Below are 18,065 nucleotides of genomic sequence, written 5' to 3'. Positions count from 1 at the left end.
AACTGGCAACAAAATGGTAGGTTTGCGTACTTCTGGTTGACGAAAGACGAGTTTAAATAGTGGCTGAAGCCTGTCGCTGAAAGCAACCGCGTAATTTATTCTTTGTTTTTTCCAAGCTTATCTGAGTTCTGTTGCATGGTTGTGCTCCATTGATTTATTTAACCACAACTGTTTACTAAGTTAAAGGATACTGATTAGAACTTGTGGCGATGAGGTCTTAAAATATGATGAGAAGGTCTTTAAAAAGTCTTAAAAAGGTATTGAAATTACCTTTAGGATTCCTGCATATACCCTGAAATTAAACATGCTAGACTTTCTGCGATGGTGTCGTGAGGCATCGCATGCATGGTATCGGTTGTTGTGAACTATGCCACATTACTCAAGAAGAAACGATTGAATCTTGTGTCACGACGCCCATTTGTCATTTACGAATCCCCATGACACCCTACGTCAAAGAAATCGTGCCAAAATTGTGCAATCTGACTGGGGCTTGAGTATATTTTAGGAAAAATTTACATTTTCTTAACATAACATAATAAATAAACTAAAAGTGTGAAAGTACTTCTATTAATATTCAGTAATATGGCAATATTTGTATTTAACAGAATTGCTTTTTCTTTGTCTTCACAGTATGAGTTTTCACCTCAGACGCTTTGCTGCTATGGCAAACAGCTCTGTACAATCTCCCGGGACGGCACATATTACAGCTACCAAAACAGGTAACCAACAGCATGATCAGTGGTGTGAGAAATGGAGAAGAATGAGTTACTAATGGGACGATGATGCACAGAGATCAGGCTTGTGATGTTGAGCACTCAATTGACTTCATGTTGTTTACACCTTATAAACAGAGTCATAAAACGAGTTCAAAGGTTGTATTTTTTGCTTATGTGTGAATCAGCCGCTTTGGGATTTGAATCTTTAATGTACAAGCCTAGATTTGTACCCGCAGGGCTGCTTTTCCTTTTAGTGTGTTTGTAAATACTGAAAACATTATCAGAAATCATAATATTAAGAAATAATAATCAAAATATTGGTAGCCTGGAGAAGTTCTGATGCATCACTTTTCCATAAACTGACATCACATTGTCTGTTTTTGTCTGTTGTGTGTTTATACTTTCATCTTAAAGCCCCAGTATATTCACAGAAAAGTTGTTTTTGTTCTTAATTCAATAACTTTAGTTGGGATTTAGCATCCCAACACTGCCCAAATTGTGGAGAGCTGCATTTAGATAAAAGATGGGGTGTATGTTTTCTTACTAACAACAACAGAAATGATTACATTGATTAAACATCTGTTAAAGGGTCTTTTCACCCAAAAATGAAAGTTCTGCAATCATTTACTCATCCACCACTTGTGTTTAGTTCAACACAATTGAAGACAAGCTGAAGAATGTTGGAAAGCAGCAGCCATTGACATCCATTGTTAGCCATGGATGTCAATAGCTGCTGCTTTTCAACATTCTGATATAGGGCTGGGCCATAAAAACCGTATCGTGTTTATTGACTGAACACCGTTTTGTTCGAACCCAAAGGTTTGGTTGGAAGTTTTGGTATGAATTCCTATAGTTTTATTAAAATGTGGCTGCTGAGCACACGTCTTGGAAGAAATGGCTGCATTTACACCAGACGCAGATGAATGGTCAAGCGTCAGTCATTTACATGTTAAGTCAATGCGAAGACGCAAGTAGACATCCTTCAACGCTATTAAACACGTTGAACTGTTGTCCGATGAACTGTTGTTTGGTGTCGGCAAGAGGATTTCCCCTCTGGACACCAACAGCAAGCACTATGTCATATTCACACCCCTATAAGAGCAAGCTCAACACTCAACTCGCGCCGCTTCATTCGTGCAAATCACGTCATTCACGCCACCTCATTCTCACAAATGAAGTGACGCGAGTTAAGCGTTTCGCTCGAATCGCTTAAGTTGGAAAATCTGTACTTAAGCGTACATTCGCACCACGTAAACCAATTAGGAGCTTGCTCTTGTAGGGGCATGATTGTGACGTAGTGCCTGTTGTTGGTGTCCCGAGGGGAAATCCTCCTGCCGACAACAGCTCGTCAAACACAGTTCGGCTCAGTCTGAAGTACCCCTGAAAGCCTCCATCATCTAGGTATAGTTTCTGGAGGAGTTGATGAACTCACAGAGCTGGATGCACCTCTGAAATCAGGTTTTAGTGGTCTCAAATATGACCACGAACGAATTTACGTTGTTTATCAGTCTTTTTAAAGCACAGCTACTCTCTCAATAAAACCCATGTTAGCTAGCTAGAGTCACCAGGCAGACAGAAGCCCTGCCCATGACCCGAATACTTGGCTATTGTGAAGTAAATTTGTTGCACAAATGAAGCAAGTAAACTCAAAATGTTTTGCTTCCATTTACGTGCGAATATCGTGATTTATCTGCACGTTCCGCTTTTGGTGTGAACACAGCATTTGGGTGTGAGCAGGGCTAACACATCCATGGAGGCAACTTAGCCTAGGGTGGCAGAATAGTGAGGGTGGCCTCTGCGTTTTTCCACTCCCAACCCACCTCTTTCACCAAGTCAACCCCACTCCGGTCTACACTTTTGTCATCGAAACTTTTCAGAGGATTATAAACTGCTGCTCAAGTGAATGCTTACAAGATAATAAGTGTTGCTATTTAAAATTTTTATTATTATTATTTATATGTCATTCATTTGTGAGTTTTAATGTTATCCTGTGCTCTGCCCTGGCCCGTCAGTTATGTGTCATGCTTTGTTCTGCGCTCTCATTCTGCGTTGTGTGCTTTAACTCCAGTTCACCCAAATCTGGTCTTGTTGCCTGCAGGTATCACTTCTGCGAGAAGTGCTTCAATGAGATTCAGGGCGACAGTGTCACTCTGGGGGACGACCCGACCCAGTCGCAGACGTATGTATCATCTGCTGCCCAGAAGTCTTTGAGGTTTTTCTTGCTAAGCTGCAGTTTTTTTATCCTAAAAATTGAGCTGTAAATGTGTGAAGATGTAGGATTCATCTTGCGCATCTCTTTTTGCAGTATGATATCAAAGGAGCAGTTTGAGAAGAAGAAAAACGACACGTTGGACTCTGAACCGTAAGTCCTGCCATTTTGATTTTCATCAAATACATTGTATAGAATGGAGAAGACATAAACATAAATGTTTTCCTCTTTCTGAATTTGTTCAGCTTTGTTGAATGTAAAGACTGTGGCCGGAAGATGCATCAAATCTGCGTACTACATTATGACGTCATCTGGCCATCAGGGTGAGAATCTTTACCCCATATCCTCCTATAGTTTAGCATAGCAAGACATGATCTCTACAAATGCTGCTCGTCTCTTCCTTTTTTAACAGTTTCATCTGTGACAACTGCCTGAAGAAGTCAGGAAAATCAAGAAAGGAGAACAAGTTTTCTGCTAAAAGTGAGTGCTTTTCAAGCGTCTTTCTGCATTTCTCTCCAAAAGTCTGAAAGTCTACTGCAACTCGATGTCACCCTCTGTGTGTTTATGATCAGAATTACAGTGCACGAGGCTGGGCTCATACATTGAGGACCGAGTGAATAAGTACTTGAAGAGGCAGAATCACCCAGAGGCCGGAGAGGTGTTCGTACGGGTGGTCGCCAGCTCTGATAAGACCGTTGAGGTCAAACCTGGCATGAAATCGAGGTAACCTCACAGATTGTACATATGAATCCGGTGCTGGATTTGTAGTTCTTCTGATAAAGCTGTTCACAAATGATTGGCGTGTACCTAAAATGTGAGGATTTCGCTGATTTGGCATCATTTCTGCACAGGTTTGTTGACTCAGGAGAGATGTCGGAAAGCTTTCCCTACAGAACCAAAGCACTTTTTGCATTTGAGGAGATTGATGGAGTGGATGTGTGTTTCTTCGGCATGCACGTCCAGGAATATGGATCTGATTGTCCCTTTCCTAACACCAGGTAACGTGAAGTTACTGATCATTTAAGGGGAAACGATGAGTAATGAGCAGGCTGAATTTACTTATTTTGTCCTCTTTTTTTTTTTTCCCCTTTAAAACTTTCCAGGCGGGTATACATATCATATCTTGACAGTATTCACTTCTTTAAACCTCGATTGCTAAGAACTGCGGTTTACCATGAAATCCTCATCGGCTATTTGGAGTATGTTAAGAAACTTGGGTAAGTAAATAACCTATATCGTTAACCATAATTTGGATCATGTCGGGTTTTTTCTTTGGTGTAGCTACATCACAGATTATAATGACCTCTTTGAATGACATTCATAAGCAGTCTATCCAACTAAATGGAGACAAAGAAAGTCCTCACCATAACCATCGAGTAACTCAAGGAGTATATGTGCTGATTCATTTGATTTTTCCCATCTACAGATATGTGACTGGTCATATCTGGGCCTGTCCACCTAGTGAAGGTGATGACTACATTTTCCACTGTCACCCTCCTGATCAGAAGATTCCCAAGCCTAAAAGACTCCAAGAGTGGTACCGCAAAATGCTCGACAAAGCCTTTGCAGAAAGAATCATTCACGACTACAAGGTATGCCAGCGCTAAATAGGTTTCATTCATAATGATTTAACATCACACTATCGCAGTAATGATTCACAAACGGACTCACTTGCGTTATGCAGGACATATTTAAGCAGGCCACGGAGGACCGACTTACAAGTGCCTACGAGCTGCCCTATTTCGAGGGTGATTTTTGGCCCAATGTTCTGGAGGAAAGCATCAAAGAGCTGGAGCAGGAGGAGGAGGAGAGGAAGAAGGAGGAGAATACAGCCTCCTCTGAGACAACAGAGGTTAGTCAGAGAGCCAAATAGTGTGAATGAGTCTTTAGCGTAGTCTGTGGCCATTTATTTAAATGTCTGTCTTATCCGCAGGGAGCCCAAGCTGACAGCAAGAACGCCAAAAAGAAGAACAATAAAAAGACCAACAAAAATAAAAGCAGTGTGAGCCGCGCCAACAAAAAGAAACCTGGGATGCCGAATGTAGCTAATGATCTGTCCCAGAAGCTATATGCAACGATGGAGAAGCACAAAGAGGTTGGACATGAATCATCGACTATTTGTTTTGTACCTGAACATCTGAATCGCTCAGAATTTTAACGAGGGCTATGTATTGACTGGAACTTCTCTTGCTTCCTAAAATCCAGGTCTTCTTCGTGATCCACCTGCATGCTGGTCCAGTGGTCAATACCCTGCCTCCGATCATGGACCCTGACCCTCTGTTGACCTGCGATCTGATGGACGGCCGCGATGCCTTCCTGACCCTGGCCAGGGACAAGCACTGGGAATTCAGCTCTCTTCGCCGCTGCAAATGGAGCACTATGTGTATGCTAGTGGAGCTGCACAATCAGGGCCAAGACCGATTTGTGTACACTTGCAACGAATGCAAGCACCATGTAGAGACACGCTGGCATTGCACCGTTTGCGAGGTTAGTATCTGTTTTGTGGGTTTGACGGCACAATTGTGAGTTACTGTTGCCATAGCTTGCTCAGCGATAGGTTTTTAGTACAAATGATTGTCACTGTATGGTTATCTTAAGTTCAGGGTCAGTTTTATGTGCTATTATTGTCCAGAAAACTGTATTAATTCTTTTGCCTTCTTTCAGGACTTTGATCTATGCATTAACTGCTACAACTCCAAGGGTCATGAGCACCAAATGGTTAAGTGGGGTTTGGGTCTGGACGACGACAGCAACAACCAGGGCGGCGAGGCCAACAAGAGCCCACAGGAGAGTCGACGCCTCAGCATCCAGCGCTGCATCCAGTCCTTGGTGCATGCCTGTCAGTGCCGCAATGCCAACTGCTCTCTACCATCTTGTCAGAAGATGAAGAGAGTGGTTCAGCACACCAAGGGCTGCAAGCGCAAGACAAACGGAGGCTGCCCTGTTTGCAAGCAACTCATTGCGTTGTGCTGCTACCATGCCAAGCACTGCCAGGAGAACAAGTGTCCTGTACCCTTCTGTCTCAATATCAAGCACAAGCTGCGGCAGCAGCAGATTCAGCAGCGACTGCAGCAGGCGCAAATGATGCGGCGGCGTATGGCACTCATGCAGGGCAGAGGAATGCCTCCGAGCTTGCCCTCCCCAACTACCTCAGGAGGTCCCGGGACGCCCAACTCTCAGCAGTTGCAGCAGCCTAATACTCCTCAGACCTCGCAGGCATTAGCCAACCAGCCCCAGCAGACGCATCCGAATGTGGCTGCAATGGTGCAAGCCTTCCCTAACCAACCCCCTACACCAGGGTCGCAAGGTAAACCAGGGCCGCAGTCCTCTCCTTTGCCCCAACAGCAGTCTCCACTACCCATACCGCCCCAACAACAGCCGCAGCCCTCTCCGCAACAGCAGGCTTTAAAGGTTGCAAAACAAATAGAGATGATGACCAAAGTTAAGCAGCAGCAGCAGCAGCAGCAGCAACAACAACAACAACAACAACAGCAGCAGCAGCAGCAGCAACAACAGCAGCAGCAGCAAGACTACAGAATGAGCATGAATGGCATGCCAATGAACCAGCCTCGCATGATGACTTCCATGCAGATGATGGGCCCTCGTGGTCCGCAGATGGTTCAGAACATGCAGCAGGGTCAGTGGGCACCTGGGATGGCAATGCAAAACCCACAGGGGCCTCCTCCACAGCAGGTGCCCCAGCAGCAGATGGCCATGGCGCAACAGCAGTCTCAGGTAGCGCAGACGCCCCAACAGGCGCAAATGATTCAGCGCGCCCTGATGCAGCAGCAGCAGCAACAGCAGCAGCAACCGCGTCAAATTCAGGCCGTCATGCCTCCCCAGCAGGTGCAACCCCAGGCCCCGCAGCAACAAGGCATGCAGCAAAGAGGTGTAACCAGCAACATTACTCCCGGAGCGCTGCAGGACCTGCTGCGAACATTAAAATCACCAAGTTCCCCTCAGCAGCAACAGCAGGTTCTTAACATCCTCAAGTCAAACCCACATCTCATGGCTGCGTTCATCAAACAGCGGACGGCAAAATACCAGGCCAATCAACCACAGCAGCAGCAGAACCCGCAGGCCATGCTCGCTAGTCAGCAGGGAATGCAGAACATGGCTGCAATGCAACCCGGTTCCGTCCAGAGACCTGTTATGCCCCCTCAGCAGCAGCCGCAGCCTCAGCCTGCTGCAACCCAAGCTATGGCTGCCCTCGGATCCCAGGGACAAATGATGAACGCTGCACATAATGGAAATCAGCAGCTGTTCCGCCGGCAGTTATTGCGTCAGATGCAGCAGCAGCAGCAGCATCAACAACAACAGGGAGCCATGCCTCCTGGTCAGGGGAGATTCCCGCAACCCCAAGGAGCAGCAAGTTATTCGCAAATCCGCGTGCAGCAGCAGATGGCCATGCAGGGTGGCGCAGGACCGATGGGCCAGATGCCGCCTATGGCTCAGATGGGCCAGCCTGGCATGGGCTTGGATGCCCAGCAGCAGCAGAATTTGATGCAGCAGCGCATGCTGCAGCAGCAGCAACAACAGCAGCAGCAGATGATGAAGCAGCAAATGGGCTCGCCGGCACAAGCCGCTTCCATGAGTCCCCAACCCCACATGCTTGGGGGACAGCCGCAGGGAGCTCACATGCCCGGACAGGCCATGGCCAATGCGCTGGGTAACCAAGTGAGGTCGCCTGCGCCTGTGCAATCACCCCGTCCCCCGTCCCAACAACCGCCACATTCCAGCCCGTCTCCACGCATGCAGCCCCAGCCTTCGCCCCTACACCCCGGATCCTCCCATCCCAGCCTGGCAGGACCCATGCCGGGCCCAATGGACCAGGCGCACATGTGCACGGCTGAACAGAGTGCAATGCTTCCGCAGCTGAACACACCAAACCGTGGAGGGCTCACCAACGACTTGAATATGGACACCACGGGAGACACGTTAGAGAAGTTTGTGGAGGGATTGTAGCATTAAGAGACTTCATTCTTTGAGCAGAGAGATGTGCTGTGTACACAGGAATTAGAGAAGGTGGCGAAAATGATGAACTATAAAAGGTTTACACAACCAATGGACTGCTTTTTTCTTCCTTGTTGGAGGGGTTGAAATTACTGTTTAACGAGCAGAATCACAAAGGGTTTGTTTGTGGGGGAGGGGTTGTCGGACTGGCAGATATTCAGTCCTGGTCTTTGAGTTACATTTTTAATTGTTTTGTTTTTTTCGGGGAGGGGGTTATTTTGAGCTTATGGACTTTTTAAATGGAATTTCTCAAGGCAAAAGATTTGATTTTATTATTGAAGACTTTCGTTTTGTATGTTTGCAAACTGAAATGCATTTTTTTTGTGAGTGTGTGTGCGTGTTTAGGGACTGTAAGATACTTGGTGTGGAATTAGGATCAAGCTCAATCCTCATTCCTGTCTGATGCGTATTCACATTAGCAGATTCGGAAAAGGACGCGCCGCCTTTTTCTCTCCAAACTGTGGAGTTTGTACAGAGGACCTGTATTCATTTGTACAGAAAGGAGCTTGGCTACTGCACACACGCACACACACACGAACACGCGAGCAAATGGTAAAGTTGCTCTTATTTTTCAAGGTGCCCAAATGCGTTAATTTATTGGCCTGGATTCAGTAGTTGTCTCTTAAGATGTAGGAAAGATGTTCCTGTTTTCTCGTTTGATCTCTAAAACATCAATGATGTCCCCTCCACCTCGCGTATGAGGCCGGAGCTTCGTCTGACTGCTGATTTGTTCAAAGAGTTCTTCAGTCAACCTCTTTTTCTTTTCTCCTCATGAAACTTGAAGGTGAACGATTCTTTAATGTAAATCATGCAGCTTGATGACATACTGTAAATAAAAGGAAAAAAGATTGAGATCGCTGTATAAACTGATTAAGAACTCGTTTCGTACTTATATACCATATTGTTAAATAAACTGTGTGCAACAGATAACGACGTTTCAGGTCGCTTTGTTTTGCTTAATCGCAGCATTCGAAATTTACATTGGCTTTATGGATTGATATTTAAACTGTGTGTATAACCATTTTCTGTCCAATTACGGGCTGTACAGGACTGTTCTGTAGTTGAGCAGCATCATTATGGTGGCTTGAGAAAGCTAACATACTGTCATACTACATAAACTTAATATTCCGTCATCTTCTATTTTAAGAATGCATCTCCTCCTAGACCATTCATACTACAAGTACCTAACTAACTCCGAACTAAACTGAATTAAGTTGCTATATCTTCTCCAACTGATCCGACTTATGGTTTTCTGAAAACTGGCCCGGAAAATTCTGAAAAGTCCCATTGACTAAACAATTTTGTGACCTCGTAACTTTACACCAGACTGTTATACAGACTTACATTTGGGCTCGTTTAACTCAGACTAGCTAACTGCCAATTACTGATGACCTTTCAACTTACTAGCCACACCCTAGCAACCATATACGGCACACTAGCGACTGTCTCTTAGACTTTCATTGTAAAAACTGTCATTGACTTCACATTAGACATACTAACAACATAGCAAGTCATACTAACAATACACTGTTCCATACTAGAAACATACTAACAGCATACCAATTCATACTAGAAACATACCAGACCATACTAGAAACATACAACATACCAATTCATACTAGAAACATAACAACAAACCAATGCATACTAGAAACATACTAATGACATACATACCAATTCCTACGAAAAAACATATTAACAACACACCAATTCATACAAGAAAAATACCAAAAACATACTAGAAACATACTAAGGACATACTAACATGCCAACCCATACTAGAAACACACCAGACCATACTAGAAACATACAACATACCAATTCATACTAGAAACGTAATAGCAACAAACCAATGCATACTAGAAACATACTAATGACATACATACCAATTCCTACGAGAAACATGCTAACAACACACCAATTCATACAAGAAAAATACCAAAACATACTAGAAACATACTAAGGACATACTAACATGCCAACCCATACTAGAAACATACCAAACCATACAAGAAACATACTAACAACTTACCAATTCATACTAGAAACATACTAACATACCAATTCATACTAGAAACATACTAAGGACATACTAACTTGCCAATCCATACTAACAAAATACCAACATAGCAAACCATACTAGAAACATCCAAATCCATACAAGAAACATTCCAATCTATACTAGAAACATATTAACGACATACCAATTCATACTTGAAACATACTTATGATATACTAACATGCCAATCCATACTACAAACATACAAATCCATATTAGAAACATGCTTTTATGTATTTTTCTCTCTATGCCAACTGTTTCAAAATTCTTAAAACTACTTTAATTATTTAAACTTTAAAGCTACAAACTTTCAGACTAGGCTTTCTCCAGCCACCATAACGTTTGTCTACGAACTTTACTTTTCTAGTTTTATATATTATCAAATCTACAATTGAGCATTCTGAATGGACTTTAAAGGTAAGATTGAAGATTTTAAGGTAAGATTTTTCGCCTTATTTGCCACATTTGACTATATAATTCACAGTTAAATGGTAATACGGAAGTGTTTGTGCAAAAAAGAAATGTTTGTATGGGCACACACAAGTGGTGTTTTACTGAATGTACTAAAATTAACTTGTTTACCACCTTCACTGCAATTCAAAAGTGTTGTTGCTTTTTTCATAAGGTTTGAAATAATAATTGTGTTTCGGATGAGACGATAAACCGAGATCCCGACTCTCTGTGGCTGTAAAAAATTCCAGGATGTCCTTCAAAAAAAAAAAAAAAAAAAAAGTAGAGGTTTAACCCTGGCATTCAAATTTGCCCACTGGCCTCTGTCCATCATGGCCTCCTAACCATCCCCATACCATAATTGGCTTCATCACTCTGTATACCAATGTAGTGCACTGGTGGTGGATGAGGAGATTCCCTCAAAAATGTGTAAAGCGATTCGAGTGTCCAGAAAAGCGCTATATAAATGTAAGGAATTGTTGTGTAATTAATTAGATGTAATTACATGATTTTCCCCTCACCAAACTCACTAGAGTATTGATCTGACTTTCAACACTGTGATTGGGATGTAGTCAGTCACTTTTCGGCCACTGATTGTAAATATGCTATAATGTTTTGTACAATGGTCAAGACAAAAAAAAAAGCCTTATTTTTACTTTAGTTTCTTACAATGAGAGGAACAGACTGTCCATATTTATATATAGCTTTACCACATTTTAAAGAACTGGTCAAGCATTGCTGGACTAAGATAAAACTGTTCAAATCAAACGAGTAAAGACGGCTGTCAGTACTCGATGCTGAGCCATTGTGTCTACAAATTGTTACCTCATGTGCGTTCTTTTGCACACTGACAGTGGTTGGAGAGGAGGCAGAAGATGAGAAACTAAGGTATGTGACTTTACATGTACTCACGTTTTGGGGTGGTAACTGCGTTTGTGAGAGAGAGAGAGAGAGAGAGAGAGAGAGAGAGAGAGAGAGTGTGTGTGCACTATTTGAATGCTGCAGTGCTAATGGAGTTTCTCGTGTTCCATAAAGAATAGCACATATGAATGTGATTCGCGTCACTTTTAGAAGTTTTGCCGTCAGATGTAGAGCACTGCAAACAAATGATGCAGTGTTGGTGGCCCTTTACTCTTGCCAAATAATTGGGTTTTAGGATTTAACCTCCACGCTGTAGTTCCTGGCTCATTTTACATATTTATCGCGGTGATGTTTCTCGACGTGTTTTTCTGTCACGCGAGTGTTTGTTTGGATGCGTGTTTGTTTTGCCAACGGTTCGTTTCGAGAGCTGTTGTTAGGCTATGTTGTAAAATGGGCTCATCTATCTATCTATCTATCTATCTATCTATCTATCTATCTATCTATCTATCTATCTATCTATCTATCTATCTATCTATCTATCTATCGTTCTGTAGTTCTATCGTTCTGTAGTTCTGTCTGTCGTTCTATATCTGTCTGTCCATCCTTCCATTTATCTCGTTCTATATCTATCTATCCATCTATCCATCCATCTATCTATCTATCTATCTATCTATCTATCTATCTATCTATCTATCTATCTATCTATCTATCTATCGTTCTGTAGTTCTGTCATTCTATATCTGTCTGTATATCATCTATCTGCCTGCCTGTCTGTCTGTCTGTCTGTCGTTCTATTTATCTATCGTTCTATTTATATGTCATTGTCTATTTGCTGTTCGTCTGTCATTTGCAAATTATTTGTAATAGGCAAATGTTGTCATGTTTTTACCACAGACTAACACATTTTTCAACAACATCATAAAACAAATAAATTATTTTTGACCATTTATATACCATTTTTAAACACACCAAAAAAATTAAGTAGCAGTGAGAAATGTCATGTGAAAGTGTAAACAACATGCAATCTAACACGATTTGAGAATGACCAAGATGAATCCAATTGAAATTAATAGTTTAATTTAAACTTAATGTGTAATCGCTTACAAATTGTTCCAGTATATTAAACATCCATATTTCTATAAACTTGTGATGTTTCCAGACTAAATTAATTTCACTTGCATTTCTGAAGGGCTTTTTTTGACATGGGATGAATGTTCAAAATGTGACTATAATTTACAGTTTTTCTCAGTGGCTTTGGTGCATTTCTCACACTATTTACATTTGCACAACAGTTAATGCATTTCTCAAAACAATTAGTGCAAACTGCAAAACCTAGCTGATAACCTGCAAAAGCGTGTCAATTGCTTAAAATGGATAGTTCATTCCTCAAAAGCAAGTATTGATGTCAGTGAAAGTGTCGGTGTTCTGCCTCCATTGTTTATGAACAAGATAGTCAAATGGCTGTCATGTTTTTATTATGACAGGTTACTCTGTAAGTGTTTTCCAATGCAGGAAAGCCAGATTTTGGTGACACTTGCTGAAAATAATCAAGACAGCACTGACTATTAGTTTTATATGGAATGACTATTCAGCATTCACAAGTTTAGTTAGCTTTGACTGACATGACATAAGCAAATGATAATGTTAATAAGGAAAGCAATTGATGCATGTCCAAAAGCGTTTGCAATTTGTTGGAAGGAATGAGAAACTGCTACTATGATGTGCACAAATTTCTAACTGTTTTGAGAAATGCATGAACTGTTGTGCAAATGCAAATAGTGTTGTGAGAAATGCACCAAAGCCACTGAGAAAAACTAATATTTCTGAAGATTTTGACCTGAAGAGGCTCCATCTGAACAGAAAAGGTGTAGCAATCGCTTCAGTGGTTTTGCTCTATTGTGTATTTCTTTTCAAACCTAAATGTGTTTCGAGGATTTAAAAGAAGTTACTTGTTTAAAAACCCAAGTGGTCACTTTGTCTCTCTTATCCTTTAGTTCTTCCCAGAGTTCACTGTAAAAATGCTGGCTTCCTCACAATTCCTCCATGTTGTACTATGTTTTTTTTTTTTTTTTTTTTTTACAAATTTAAGCCGATTTACTTAACAATTAAGTTGTCCCAAAAGAATCTCAGGAATTGTGTGGATTCAGCTCATTTTATTTATTTTTTTTTTATTGCATTTTTAAAAATTAGTTGTATAAACAGTACTGAGTAGAACATGAACAGTATACAGTATTTTTAAGGGAAAAAGAGAGAATAGAAAAAATAAATAAAAATTAAAAGATTTATTCATTTATTTTCTTTTCGGCTAAGTCCCTTTAAGATTAAAAAAATATCTAAAAAACAGCAGTGTGGTCTAATTATAAACAATATTGCAATATTGTGGTGTGTACAATTAAGGATACATAGTAGACTTAAAATCAATGCCATGACAGGTCAAAGGAGTTTCCCACAGCTTCTGGAATGACTCTGATTTGATTGAGATCAGTTTAAATGCATTGAACAAGCAGCGAATGTCATTTTTTGAGTGTTGCTTCTTGTGCTTTCCATGTTCTGCATGCATGGTCCCTAACTAGTGCTGTTCAGTAGTGAATCAAACACTCACCAGCCATTTTATAAGCTTCACCTGCCCATTACCGCATATCTGAGGCTGAAAATGCCTCGTTGATGTCAGAAGAGTACGAGCAGACTGTTTTGACCTGAGAGAAAGGCAACAGAAACTCAAATAACCACTCATTACAGCCAAGATCTCCAGAGGAACATCTCTGTGCACATCAACTTAGAAGCAAATGAGCAACTCCAGATGAAAAAAGACCCTCAAAAACCACAAACTGAGGCTACAGAATACAAAAACTCACCAAAACTAGACATCAGAAGACATGAAATGTTCCCTGGTCTGATGAGTCTTGATTTCTGTGGCTACATTCGCAGGGTAGGCTCAGATTTTGGTGTAAATGACATTAAAACACTGAGCTGTTCTGCATTATATCAGTAATTCAGGCTGCTGGTGGCATGATGGTGTAGTATATATTTTTATGGCAGACTTTGGACATCATTTAAACCAGGAGTGTTCAAACTTGGTGATGGAGGGCCGGTTTTAGCTCCAAATTGCCTCAACACACCTGCAAGGATGTTTCTAGACAGCCTAGTAAGAGCTTGATTAGCTAACCCAGGTGTGTCTGATTGGGGTTGGAACTAAACTTTGCAGGACACCAGCCCTCCAGGACCGAGTTTGGAAACTGATTTAAACCTTGACCAGCTGGGTTTTAGCTGGAATTTGCTGGTCTCCCAGCATGATTAGGCTGGTCAAACTGGTTTTAGCTGGTCATCTCCCAGCCTGTCCAGCTAAGGAAAGGCTGGAAATGGCTGAATCCTGCCTGGACATGGCCAAAACTCCTCTAAAACCAGCTAAAAACCAGCTGTTTTTTCAGCAGCGCAGTTTACCATATTTACCATATTGCCTCCCAGATTGGGATCCAGCATCATGTCACGAAGCTCAAATCATCTCCAGCAGGTTTCATAAACACCAGATCTCCATCCAGAAGCACTTTTGGGATGTGGAGGAAAAGGAGATGGAACAAATAGTGTTGCTAGAAGCGATACAGCTGCAGCTGGAAATTGAAGATATTTATTTGTATTATTTATTAAATAAAAAATTATTAATACAATTTTTTATTAATGTCTACCCCAACCCGTCACAGTAATGTAAAGACAGTAATAATACCAAATATTATTCATAAATGACTTATTAAATTGCATTTTATTAAAGTCTACTCCTACCCCTAACCTCACAGTAATGTCAAAATATGAACTACAGTGTAATACAGTGCTATATTTAAGAGTATCCACAGCTATGGTATCCCATCTAGACCAGGGGTTTTCAAACTTTTTCAGCTGAGGGCCCCTTTGTGTGGGGCGAATTCTTTTGAGGACCCCCAAAAAATAAAAATGATGCCACCCCCTCAAATTAACAACTGTACTTAATTTTTTTTTAAATTGTATTATTCAATACATTTATATTATTATATATTATTCAATAAATCTATACTATTCATTATCTGGATTAATTTTTGTAAGATGTTAGTTGAGTTGACATGGTTTCAGTGCTTCAATCTGTTGATCAAATCTTCAAGCGCAGTGTTCATTGTGGTCTGCTCTCATTGGATTCCATCAAGCCATATTTTGTGTACGAGTCGTCACTTTACGCAGTTTTTTATGCCATTTTTATGCTTTTTTTCTGCCTATGCACAGCTAGACTCTTCTGTATTTACCCTTACAGCTGAGAGTCTAAATGTATCCAAAGATTTAAAGTTTTAAAGAGTTTTGTCATTCATCAGCCTGTGAACAGTTAACTGTACTGTTGTAACTAGCAATACTACAATGGAGGCTGTAGTGGTTCAGTGTGTTTTGTTTATTTTTATTCCTTTTTTTTTTTGTGCACATCATAATTTACTCAGATCGACAATCCTGACTTACACTGATAAAAAAAAATATTTCCTAAATGCAATCTAGAATTGGGTATTCAAGTTCTTTTAATATAAAGAGGGTATTCAAATTACACTTAAATTAGTTACACAAATAAATATGGGAAAAAGTGGAACATCTTGAAAAAAATGCATTTATATTGAGAGTATAAAAATTTGATCAGATATGTTGAGCTCCATTAAATACAAAGCACTAATACATTTTAATATTTAATAATTAATTAGCCCTATAACATAACACAAACAGATACATTATAATTTTTATAGGCTATAGTGGTTTTACTCAGGGTGTATACAATTTAGTTTTTTTTTTTTTTTAAATCATCCAGTTATGAACCAATGTGTGTAAGAGGTCCACTGCAGAGCTCATCCAGCTGTCATTAGTGTAACAGGAGTGAAACTCTGAGCACTCGCTGATGTGATGACAGCTCCATTCATTGTTATTGCAGCACTTTTTGCTTTACAATTTTAATATGTTTGTTTGCCATGCTGCAAAGAGGACCGTCTGATATTTGTACAATGCAAAGTGTAAAGCCTATCGCACTGTGTGTGGACGAGGTGCAATGTTGTGCCGTGTCTTTAAAATGCTATTTGTTCCCTATGAGTGAAGCCTGCGCAGAGAGGCGCGCACTCCGCAGCACCCAGCTGATCGATTACTTAGGAACGAAAGCCATAAACAGGGAAGTGCTTTCAGCCACCGATAATGTTCTTATTGATCATGTATTTTAACTGAAATATAGTCAGTTATATATATATATTGACAATATAGTCAAATTACTTTGCGGCCCCCTAGCGCCATCTGGCGGCCCCCAGTTTGAAAACCCCTGATCTAGATTTACCATGGAATAACCTTTTTCTAAATGTATCAAAGTTATTAACAGGTTATTAAAACAATTGAACAGTTGAGCTCAATCAAAATCTATTTGAAATGGCATTTTGCCCCTTTGTTTATTATATATGACACATTTATGAACTCATATCCACTAAACTGTTGAATGATATCGGCCTATTCGATGGCAACGGCCTATACAATGGCAAAATTATGATTAAAATGGTCTAAAACTACAGACATGTCCAAATCTGTCCTGAAGGGCCGGTGTCCTGCAGAGTTTAGCTCCAACCCTAATCAAACACACCTGAACCAGCTAATCAAGCTCTTACTAGATGTACTAGAAACTTCCTGGCAGGTGTGTTGAAGCAAGTTAAAGCTAAACTCAGCAGGACACCGGTCCTCCAGGACTGAGTTTGGACACCCCTGGTCTAAAACTAGGATGTCCAAACTTGGTCCTGTAGGGCTGGTGTTCTGCATAGTTTAGCTCCAACTTCCTTTCACACGTGTCTGGAAGTTTCTAGTGTAACTAGTAAGAGCTTGATTAGCTGGTTCAGGTGTGTTTAATTGGGGTTGGAACTAAAATATGCAAGACACCGGCCCTCCAGAACTGAGTTTGGACACCTCTGGTCTAAAAGAAAATAAAATAAAACCCTTTTTATGCACTTTAATCTTAAACTAACCTTATGAAAAATTTGTTGTTTTTGTAGTTAAACCATCCCTTGTGAAAAAGATACTACAGTAAGTTGTGATAAAAATGATTTTAATCATACTATGTTGCTATTAAACTATATCATACTATACATAGTAGTATTTACAGCACTTTAAGGAATGCTGCAGCACACTGCGGTAGTAGTGAGCTAATAAACACTGTAGTTTAGCCTGCTTTAGTTTTTACTATAGCAAACTGTAATATTGTAGTACACTCTACCTTATAGTTGAAGTAGTTATGTGTACAGACATACTATAGTAAGCCTATGGTTTAAAAACACTAGTGTTTACTTAACGTTAATTACTATAGTAATTTTTCATGTGGGATGGTGGTAGTCACGTTTAATGGTTTTACCACAAACAAAAACAAGTTTTTGTGGTTAAATCGAGTTAACATTAGCCACAATTGAATCATTGTTTTTGATTAAAACTCTGTTCATACAAATGATAATCAATTCGCCCCTAAAATACACTATTACCACGCTTGTGCTATAATAAAACCATGGTAAATTTCCGTATGGCCCAAAATCAGTTGGTTTACTTTATGATGTTACATATTTTTAAATACGAGCTAATATTTGACCTGAATACCTAAAAACACGAAGTTAACACATGATTTACGGAGATTTTTAGCCAAAATCCACATGATCGACAGTAAATGCGTGACTAACCGGCGGTTTGAGCTCCTCCAGTGTCACGAATCTCAGCGTGAGCTCGTCATCACTTGCGTCACTGC

The 18,065-nt window shown here is 40.6% G+C and overlaps 1 protein-coding gene and 2 long non-coding RNA genes across 6 annotated transcripts in view; 1 reads left to right on the top strand and 2 right to left on the bottom strand.

The window, feature by feature from the left end:
- crebbpb (CREB binding lysine acetyltransferase b) overlaps positions 1 to 8,868 on the top strand; it is an 85,410-nt gene extending 76,542 nt beyond the window's left edge. For 2 of the 4 annotated variants that reach the window (XM_087243106.1, XM_087243104.1), the window contains 13 exons: positions 631 to 719; positions 2,815 to 2,895; positions 3,022 to 3,078; positions 3,171 to 3,248; positions 3,338 to 3,405; positions 3,498 to 3,648; positions 3,777 to 3,923; positions 4,029 to 4,142; positions 4,352 to 4,517; positions 4,610 to 4,777; positions 4,859 to 5,020; positions 5,131 to 5,412; positions 5,590 to 8,868. In XM_087243106.1, coding sequence (XP_087099232.1) covers positions 631 to 719; positions 2,815 to 2,895; positions 3,022 to 3,078; positions 3,171 to 3,248; positions 3,338 to 3,405; positions 3,498 to 3,648; positions 3,777 to 3,923; positions 4,029 to 4,142; positions 4,352 to 4,517; positions 4,610 to 4,777; positions 4,859 to 5,020; positions 5,131 to 5,412; positions 5,590 to 7,890 — 3,864 coding nt within the window. In that variant the 3' untranslated portion in view covers positions 7,891 to 8,868. Of the gene's footprint in view, positions 1 to 630; positions 720 to 2,814; positions 2,929 to 3,021; positions 3,079 to 3,170; positions 3,249 to 3,337; positions 3,406 to 3,497; positions 3,649 to 3,776; positions 3,924 to 4,028; positions 4,143 to 4,351; positions 4,518 to 4,609; positions 4,778 to 4,858; positions 5,021 to 5,130; positions 5,413 to 5,589 lie in introns of all 4 variants that reach the window. The other 2 variants (XM_087243105.1, NM_001365186.2) reach the window with 1 other exon arrangement.
- On the bottom strand, positions 6,914 to 11,936 carry LOC147845519 (uncharacterized). The gene is made up of 2 exons (XR_015480432.1): positions 9,718 to 11,936; positions 6,914 to 9,585 (listed from the first exon to the last, which is right to left on the bottom strand). It is a non-coding gene; the product is annotated as an uncharacterized LOC147845519 (long non-coding RNA).
- Positions 11,937 to 13,386: 1,450 nt separating this feature from the next.
- On the bottom strand, positions 13,387 to 18,065 carry LOC141381147 (uncharacterized). The gene is made up of 3 exons (XR_015480457.1): positions 18,001 to 18,065; positions 14,759 to 14,916; positions 13,387 to 14,004 (listed from the first exon to the last, which is right to left on the bottom strand). It is a non-coding gene; the product is annotated as an uncharacterized LOC141381147 (long non-coding RNA).

This window comes from Danio rerio, chromosome 3, assembly GCF_052040795.2.
Source record: "Danio rerio strain M-AB ecotype USA chromosome 3, GRCz13ab, whole genome shotgun sequence".
NCBI lineage: Eukaryota > Metazoa > Chordata > Actinopteri > Cypriniformes > Danionidae > Danio > Danio rerio.
Note: the sequence above shows the minus strand (reverse complement) of the source record. Positions and strands in the feature narration are given on the sequence as shown.